General features: G+C 43.9%; 1 protein-coding gene across 1 annotated transcript; it reads right to left on the reverse strand.

Annotated features, from left to right (window-relative positions):
* Positions 1-1,857: 1,857 nt before the first annotated feature.
* LOC101827761 (TERF2 interacting protein) lies at positions 1,858-9,837 on the reverse strand. The gene is made up of 3 exons (XM_040736590.1): positions 9,069-9,837; positions 5,271-5,395; positions 1,858-3,348 (listed from the first exon to the last, which is right to left on the reverse strand). The coding sequence occupies exons 1-3, from the start codon at positions 9,727-9,729 to the stop codon at positions 2,953-2,955; spliced, it is 1,182 nt and encodes a 393-aa protein (XP_040592524.1). The 5' UTR covers positions 9,730-9,837; the 3' UTR covers positions 1,858-2,952.
* Position 9,838: the final 1 nt, after the last annotated feature.

Below are 9,838 nucleotides of genomic sequence, written 5' to 3' on the forward strand. Positions count from 1 at the left end.
ATGGGATAGATTCACTCACCAGCAAGAAGCCAAGGCAGGCTAATGAGCAGCACTGCTTGTCTTCTCTGCAAACCTCTTTATATGCTAGCCACTTTGGGGGAAGGTACTACCCACTCTGAGGCCTTTTCCCTTCCATTAATCCTTCCTGGAAAAGACCTCACAAACCAGCCCAGAGGCATGTCTCTCAGTTGATTACAGATGCAGTTAAGTTTTTTTTTGTTTTGTTTTGTTTTGTTTTGTTTTGTTTTTCGAGACAGGGTTTCTCTGTATTGTTTTGGAGACTGTCCTGAACTAGCTCTGTAGACCAGGCTGGCCTCGAACTCACAGAGATCCGCCTGCCTCTGCCTCCCAAGTGCTGGGATTAAAGGCGTGCGCCACCAACGCCCGGCCAGATGCAGTTAAGTTGACAATCCAGATAAACTGTCGTAGTATGCAATATATAGTAAGCTGTAAACTGCTTTGTGTTTCTGTTTAAATGTCTTTTGAGACTCGGGGTATAACAAATTAGATCTCTGTATAATATTTAACAAGACTGGAATTCTAGCTCTGTAAAACCAGCAGATAACAACTTTACTAAGGTATTGACATCCTAAATGACATATCTAAAGCAGTAATTTTTAACCATTTAAGAGTTCTATTAAGAGAGTACATATGGGGGCTGGAGAACTGACTCAGCAGTTAAGAGCACTGGCTCCTCTTCGAGAGGTCCTGAGTTCAATTCCCAGCAACCACATGGTGGCTCACAACCATCTGTAATGAGATCTGGTGCCCTCTTCTGGCTTGTAGACATGCAGGCATACAGGCAAAACACTATATATAATAATTAAAAAAAAAAAAAGACAGTAAGCCCGGGTGGTGGTGGTGTATGCCTTTAATCTCAGAACTCAGGAGACAGAGGCAGGTGGATCTCTGTGAATTCGAGACTAACCTGGTCTACAGAGCTAGTTCCAAGACATTCTCCAAAGCCAGAGAAACCCTACCTCGAGAAACGAAAGGAAGGAAGGAAGGAAGGAAGGAAGGAAGGAAGGAAGGAAGGAAGGAAGGAAGGAAGAAAGAAAGAACACCTTTTTAAACAAATTCTATCGTATAACCTCTCTTAATTGCCACCTAACAGTCACTACTGTAGTGAGAATTATATTCCTGGAAGCATGTCATATGCCTGAAACATCCTCAGAAGGGGGGTTAAGGTTAAACAGTTCATTTACACCATACTCTACCAGAAGTAAGTTACTATATGGGAAATATTTGAGACACAAGCTCCTCTTTAAAATAATAAAAAAAAAAGCTTTTTTCAGTGCAGCTGATTCCAACATACCTCTAGGTGGTAAACAGAGTGAGACCAAGCTGCGTGTATATATACTACATTGTCTAACGGCCAGCATAGAGAACATTATCTCTACAATGCTTCAAGTAGAAAGGATCACGCAGATACAGACTCCTGTTGGTGGAAGGCATTACAAGTATGAGTAATGGACAGAGACAATAGACAGGGCCCTCATCCCTGCTACACACACCTCTGGTTCTCTTCCCTTTGACCCAGTATTCCAACCAATTCTGCCACTCTCCATAGTACTAATGCTCCACCCAGAAGGGTCATCTTTTCATGATTCATTAATTCTAATTGAAAATTTACCTAAACCATTTCCTGTATAATAGCTAAGGAAACACTTGTTGATAAGACTCAACACAACCCAGGCATTGGTGGTACACACCTTTGATATTAATCCCAGCACTCAGGAGGCAGAGGCAGATCTCTCTGAGTTTGAGGCCAGCCTGGTCTACAGAGTGAGTTCGAGGACACCCAGGGCTACACAGAGAAACCCTGTCTTGAAAAACAAAAACAAAACAAGACAAAACTCAAACACAAAATTTTATTTTGAATGCTAAAGGCAACACAAAAGTAGACCAACCTACTAACTTTTAAGTCTAGCATAATTTTCAGCAGAAAACTTATGTTTGATAAAATTTAAAAACAACACATCACAATTAACAGCATCCAACCAGCAGCCTGCATATGGCTGAGGATAACTACAAAAGAGAAACAAGAGCCATAAACTTACAGCACAGAGGTTTTTCTGAGGTGTGTGTGTGTGTGTGTGTGTGTAACTTGATGTTTTTTTTCTTTGATTCTTGACTGAAGTTTGTATATGACACCTGTTATAATGTCAAAAGACTGGACATGCCCACTAGTCTAGAGTTTTATTGTACACAAAACTGAGTGGTAAGTAAGCAAATACGTACTAGCGATTTGACCTAGAGCACAAAAAGCAATAGCCAGGGAAGAAGCAGAGTTTCCAAATACTGTTTGCAAAATGAATATGGGATTTTTCAACACAGTAAAAATCAGAGCCCCCTAGGATAGAGAGGATGGTTTAGAGCAGTCCATGTTATAAGCTTTGCAATTAAATCTTATTTCGAGACTCTTGGTTTGGGATTTTTTTTGTTTTGTTTTGTTTTTTCGAGACAGGGTTTCTGGGTAGCTTTGGAGACTGTCCTGGAACTCACTTTGTAGACCAGGCTGGCCTCGAACTCACAGAGATCCGCCTGCCTCTGCCTCCCGAGTGCTGGGATTAGAGGCGTGCGCCACCAGCTGGTTTGGGATTCTTTATCTAAAACAACTTCTACCAAAAGACAAGGTCATTTACTCATCAAGAGTGGAAAGACCCATGCCTTTCATTTCCAACTTTGATTTTGTCGCCAGGCTCCTGTCACAATACAACAGTGTACAATCACTACTGTACAGACCAGCCTCTCTGGTTTTGATTTCCCTATCATAAACACAGAGATACTTGCCATGGACCACCCTAGATCCAGTTTCTTTTGTTTCATCCTGCTACATAACACTGCTTGGCTACAAAATCTGGGGCTCACAGAACAGCAGCACTGGTCAGTTTCCATGGTCACAAGATGTTTATATCATCATCTGCCACACCTTTTTCATTATCTTGTTCATTATTTCTTTCGGAATTCAATCCTCCGAGCAACATTCTGAGCTCCAAATTTTTTGACCAATGCATTTCTAGTGTCTTCATCATCCTTTTGCAAATCTAAGTCATCTTGCCGGGACCAAATTGGATAGCCATCAGACCTCCTACCACACTCTAAGAAGGAGGAAGTGGCCTCCAGCTCACCACTGTTTTTCAGGAAGGCCTGTGTAACTGTTGACAGATCCAAGTTAAACTTTTCCATTAGTTGCCGGATGATTTTGATGGCAGTTCCCACTTCTTGTGTAGAAACCTTTGGTTCCTCTTCCTCCTCATCTGGCTGTGTTTCAGAATCTTCCTCAGGTGTGGGAGGATCATCATCACACATGGTTATATGTATTTCAAAGTCAGAACTCTCACCCACCTATAAAGATGGAGAAGGGAGACCAGTTTATATTTATTTAGCCTTGAACTATTACAATGTGTAACTTCCCAAATACCATTCCCTGGCTCTTCACACAGCATCACGCGGGCATGCTCCCTTCCATTCCTCTCATACAGCTTTACTCATGCTGACTTGTGCACATACATATATGTGGATAATATATAGAAGAGAAGTATGTTGGACACACACCTATACCTATATATTTAACTGATTAAAATTTGGAACGTATGTGTGAGAGAAAGAGCATGTGTAACCTGTACGATAGTAGATCCTGATTTTACTTAGAGATGGATGTGGTGTTATGTACCTATAATCCCAGCATTCCTGACAGAAGGGCCACCCATAAATTCAGAGCAGTTTTGGCTATGCATTGAGACAATGTTTCATGTAGTTCATTGGGTCTTAAATTTACTATTACCTTTTTTTTTTTTTAATTTGAGACAAAGGAGCCCAGGGTAGCTTCAGAAATAATATAGCCAAGGATGAACCATAACCATGTCTTTATTTTTGTTTTGTTTTTCAAGACAGGGTCTCACTATGTAGCTCTGGCTATCCTGCTACTCATTATGTAGGACAGGCAAGCCTGGAACTCACAGAGATCTGTATGGCACTTTCCATAACCACTTTCTTTTGTGCTAATAGCCAGGTTAATTGAGGGCCAGCAAGATGGTTGGGCAGGTTAAAGCACCTGCCACCAATCCTCACACCTGAGTTCAGTCTCCAGGAGCTACATAGTGGAAGGAGAAACAGACTTACTATCCAATAAATAAAGTTGTAAGAAAACTTTTAAATGTTTGTTTTGTTTTTTGGGGGGAGTTTTGTCATTTGTTTTTTGTTTGTTTTTTTTCAAGACAGAGCACTACCACCACCTGGCTTAAATGTTTTTAAAAAGTTAATTCACAAGATATTCATTCCTAGAAAAAATACACAAATAAAATTTAGATTAAAAAACTAGTTACCATCATTATTTTGGTGCTCAAAAGCTATTATTGTGGGATTCCAATACAGTAATCTAAGGCAAACTGAATATAAAAGAACAAAAATATTTCCAAAGAGCAAGGCAGTGGTGGCACATGCCTTTAATCTGAGCCGGGCGTTGGTGGCGCATGCCTTTAATCCCAGCACTCGGGAGGCAGAGGCAGGCGGATCTCTGTGAGTTCGAGGCCAGCCTGGTCTACAAAGTGAGTTCCAGGACAGCCTCCAAAGCTACAGAGAAACCCTGTCTCGGAAAAAAAAAAAAAGAAAAAAGAAAAAAAAACATGCCTTTAATCTGAACACTCGTGAGATAGAGGCAAGTGGATCTCTGAGTTCAAGGCCAGCCTGGTCTACAGAGCAAGTTTTAGGATGGCCAAGGCTACACAGAGAAACCCAGTCTTGAAAAAACAAAACAAAACAAAATTTCGTTTGGAAACCTAAATGTTTAAACAAAATTACTAGAAATGTTTTGAAAGTTAGCTTTATGCTCCTGGGCACACACTAAGATCAAAGTGTTCAAAGCAGAGTACTTTATACCGTTAAAACACAACTATTCCTTGGCACGTCTTTTAAACCCAGCACTCAGGAAGCAGAGGCAAGTAGGTCTGTCAGTTCAAGGTAGCCTGGTCTACATAGCAAATTACAAGTCATCAACGGCTATGTAGTGAGACCCTATCTCAAAGCAAAACAAAAGAAAAAAATAATAATTGTCCCTATTTAGTGTGATTTTTTCCCCTCTACCACTCATACTATCCTCCAAATACTGAAAGCTTTGTGAAGCCTAAAGCCAGATCACATCTATTCTCTCTCTTCTATCTTAGAACTTCTCTCTTAAGTTCTTGGCCTCAGGTGAATGAAAAACATAGTTTCATAACCAAACGAGGATGGAGGCAAGAGGGAAAGATGAGTAAATTGAGCTAACATACCACAGCTTCTTCAAACTCCCGAGTGGCTTCCTCAAAGAGTTTTTTGACTGACTCGTCATTCTCCTTGGTCTCTCCCTTCACACACTCTTCTTCAGGCAAGTCTGGTGTTCTCTTGTTCTGTGGTTCTAGTAAAGAACAGAACAGCAGGTCAGCATGGCTCACCTGCACAGACCATCTCTATCAGTTCTGTGCGTGCAGATTTTTTCTTTTAGAAAATACCTGTTTATTATTCAGTATGAAGAGCACAACATGTGCATACCCAATAGTTCTCACTTGCTTCCAAAAATAACCTACAACCCCAACACTCAGGAGCCTGATGAAGGAAGATTAGGCTACCCTGGAGGACTATAAAGTGAATGAGGACATGATAATTCTAGGTATGGAGAAGGAGGTTTATTGTAGATATGAGGGAGAGCACAGCTAAGGGAATGTGGAAGGGACCAAACTGAACCAGGCCATGGGGGGACCTGGGGGAGCAAAGAGAGTACCTGGGAACCCAGAGGCCGGCATAGCCAAAATGGATTATATAAGAATCAGAGAAGGGGGGGCTAGCTAGCCCAGACTATGGGCCGAGAGGTCGAGGATAGGAAGTGGGATAGGGGCGATGCCAGCCAGGATGACTCTGTAACAGGTAATGAGAGATGTTGGGAGAACCTGGAGGTCAACATCTGCTTTGATGTGCTAAATAGGCATCTACATTAGCCATTTGTCCCAGGTTTGAGACCTAACATAGGCCAGCCAGGGATGAACTGCATGACCCTACCAATAAAATAAAATTCTGACAAATGCTACAACATATATTGTGCTACATGATGTAAGCCAGATACAAAAGGACAGATTGTGATTCCATTCACATGAGGTATATAGAGATTGTACCATAGCAGAGCTGAGATGAGGGAATAATGAAAATTCAGTGTTTAGTGTTCTGAAGAGGGCTAGTGGTAATACAGCTGAGTGTACTTACTGCCACAAAACTGAATACTGAAAACAACTCAATGATAAATTTCACATGCTTTACACTAAAAAATTCTAAATTACACAGCAAAAATTCAATTTTACTCTAAAATTTCAATATAGCAACTAAAACATCTTTTACAGATATGGGCTTAAATGGCTACAATGACACAATATAAAACAAAATAGCATATATTGATGTAAACATAATTATAAAATATGGAAGATAAAAATGGCTGAATTTCGGGGCTAGAGAGATGGCTCAGTAGTTAAGAGCATTTATTCCTCTTACAGCAGTCCCAGGACCCACACAGCAGGTCACAACTGTCTGGAACTCCAGTTCTAGGATCTGATGCCCTCTTCTGATCTTCACAGGCACCAGGCGCATGGTACACAGACATACAAACAAGTCAAACTCAAACATAAAATAAGTATGAGAAGGTGCTTTTTAAACTGTCTGACATCTGTTCCATAACCCAGTAAATTGGGAAGAAGGGTACAGATGACAACAGTGACCATGAACTATAAACACGCAATACAGTAAAACTATGATGAGTACATGTGGTGTAGCTCATCACACTATTCTATCTCTATAAATGTCTAGCTTTTCTAGAGTAAACAGGGTGGGGAGCATAAGCACAGAGCTTGTGTTCAATATGCACAAAGTCCGGGCCGGATCCAAGAAGGAGAAAAAGGAAACCCATTATGCTGCATTCACATAAAGGAATAAGATGCAAATGATGGGAAAAAATAAGGAAAAGCTATATACAGACACACAGAGTTCAATTAATTAAAAAACAAGTTTGAGGCAGTGATGCATACCTTTAATCCCAGCACTAAGGGAGGAACTGTGGAACAATCTTTTGTACACTGAATATTTGTTGCTCTCATTTGATTTCACAGAGATCTAAATGATCAACAGCTAGGCAGGTGGAGGTTAGGTAGGACTTTCACACAAAAAGAGAGCACAGGGAAGAAGTCGCCAACAAGAGGCAAAGGAAGCAGGAGATAACATGCTGAGCACAGATAAGAAATACGGGTTAATTTAAGTTGTAAGACCTAGTTAGTAACAAGCCTAAGCTACCAGCTCAGCATTTATAATTAATAATATGTCTCTGAGTGGTTATTTGGGAGCTAGGTGGTGGGACAGAAAAGTCTGCCTACAGGGAGGCATCTATATATCTGAGTCTGAGAATAGCCTGGTCAATATAGCAAATTCTAGGCCAGCCAGGGCTACATAGTGACACTCTGCTTGAACTGTTATCTAGTTGCTAGTATTACTGTGAGTAAAAGATCCCCAGGGGACAACAGCAGTTACTCCCAGGACAGCAGCCAGGAGAAAGGCATTTAGCAGGAGACTAACTTCACTATGCGCCAAGTTTAGAACAAATGCCTCAAAGCACAAATATTGTTGAAGAAAACATTTTTTAGCCGGTTGGTGGTGGCTCACACCATTAATCCCAGCATTTGGGAAGCAGAGGCCAGCCTAGCCTACATCATAAGTTCCAGGACAGCCTGGGCTACACATAGAAAACCCTGTCTTGAGAAAAAAAGACAAAAACAAAAACAGGAAAGAGAGACAGAGACAGAGAACATTTTAAATATCAAGTACTGTCAAAGTATCCAGCAAAGAATATAAAGTCCCTTCTATTAACAACACAGAAATACACTTGCTTTCTCGGGTATTACCAACTTCGGATATTACTAATTCTGATTTTTAAAAATAATTTTATAGATTAAAAACATCCAGGATTCCTTGCTATGATTTATTTACTTATTATTTTGGTTTTTTCAATACAGGACTTCTCTGTGTAACAGGCCTGGCTATCCTGGAGCTCACTCTGACCTGGCTCTGCCTCCTGAGAGCTGGGATTAAAGGTATATGTCGACACCACCCGGCTCCAATTTTTCTTTAACAACCCCCCGTGTTCGACCCCCGTACGGGCCAGCAAACAAACATTGCCGGGCATTGGCGGTTCAAGCCTTTAATCCCAGCACTCAGGAGGCAGAGGCAGGTGGATCTCTGTGAGTTCGAGGCCAGCCTGGTCTACAGAGCGAGTTCCAGGACAGCCTCCAAAACAATACAGAGAAACCGTGTCTCAAAAAAACCACCCCCCCAAAAAAACCCAAACATCTTTTTTTTGGCGGGGGGGGATGAAGGGGGATTATTCAAGACAGGATTTCTGTGTAGCCCTGGCTAACCTGGAATTTCCTATGTAGACCAGGCTGGCCTCAAGATCAGAGATCCTCCTGCCTCTGCCTCCTGAGTGCTGAGATTAAAGGTGTGTACTACCACCCCAGCTAAGTGATTTTTAATAAGAGGGTCCTAAATGATGACCACCCACATACATGGTCCTAACCTCATAACTAGAAGTATCTTTTAAGTCATTCTAACCAGGCTATTTAACACTCTGTGGCCCAGCCACACTCCCGCATCAGGGCCCCTGCACCTGCTGTATCTTTTGTTTGAAATCCTCTTCCCACCGGGCGGTGGTGGCACAGTCCTTCTGAACACAGAACCGTTATTATAAACTCGTTACTGTCCGGCAGTCCCAGTCACTCCGGAGGCTGAGGCAGAAAGATTTCGGGGACAGCGTGAGCAACACAGAGAGACCTCAAAGTCCCCGCCCTCCCAAACCCAAACCAATCAACAAATAACATCCAGTCAATGGGAAGGAAAAGTTAGGGAGAAGGTAAATGAAAACCAGAGAGCAAGGGATAATAGAAAACGGTGCCCTTTCTCCCGGACCTCAACAAAGGAGCGGCTGAGCTATGCCAGGGCACAAAAACGGACGCTGATTGACAGGCAGCCCGCCCCCAGGTCCCGGGGAGTGCAAGCCTCACCTCCGCTATCGGCGGCCTCGGGGTCCTGCTCCGCCTTCCGCTTGAGCTTCTGGGAGGACGGGCTGACCGGGGCGTCTCCCAACAGGTACTTGTGCTCCTGGCCCCGCAGGTGCTTGAGGTAGCGGTCCTTGAGAGACTGCCAGGAGTGCTGCGTGAGCGAGCTCTTCTCCATCGCTTTCCACAAGGCGTTGCCTGTGACCGAGTTGGGCGAGCGGGCGTTTTCCTTCACGTAGGTCAGGATGGCCACGTCGTCCGCGTCCGTGTAGGCGAGGCGCCCGGTCAGAGGCTGCGGCTCCAGCTCCGTGGAGCCCTCGGTGGAAGCCCCGGGCTGGGCGTCCGGAGCCTGCTCGGTCAGCCCCAGCCGGTATGCCTCCAGCTCCAGCCTCTCGTTGCGCTCCACGCAGTCCAGGATATACTGCGTGGAGATGAAGTCTCCCGAGGCTTCGGCCAGCGCCTCCCCGGGCTGGGCCAGCAGCACGGCCCCGGGCTCCTGCACCCGGCACACGGTTCCGCCACCGTGCAGGATGAGCGTCGACAGCCGGCGCTTGACCGGACTGGGCCGCACGTAAAACGACATAGCGCTGCCATCTCCCCTCACGAACAGAGTGGAGGAATGAGTGGGCCCATTGGGGTCTTTGCCCAGATCCATTGCCTCCGCCATACCTGTCACTCCGCCACACGACAACCGGCCACAGACAGCGAGCCGAGAACGCCTACGGCAGTGACACTCCAGGGGACGGAGTTCAGCACCGCGCTTGCGCGGCGAGAGC

This window comes from Mesocricetus auratus, unplaced genomic scaffold, assembly GCF_017639785.1.
Source record: "Mesocricetus auratus isolate SY011 unplaced genomic scaffold, BCM_Maur_2.0 Super-Scaffold_6723, whole genome shotgun sequence".
NCBI lineage: Eukaryota > Metazoa > Chordata > Mammalia > Rodentia > Cricetidae > Mesocricetus > Mesocricetus auratus.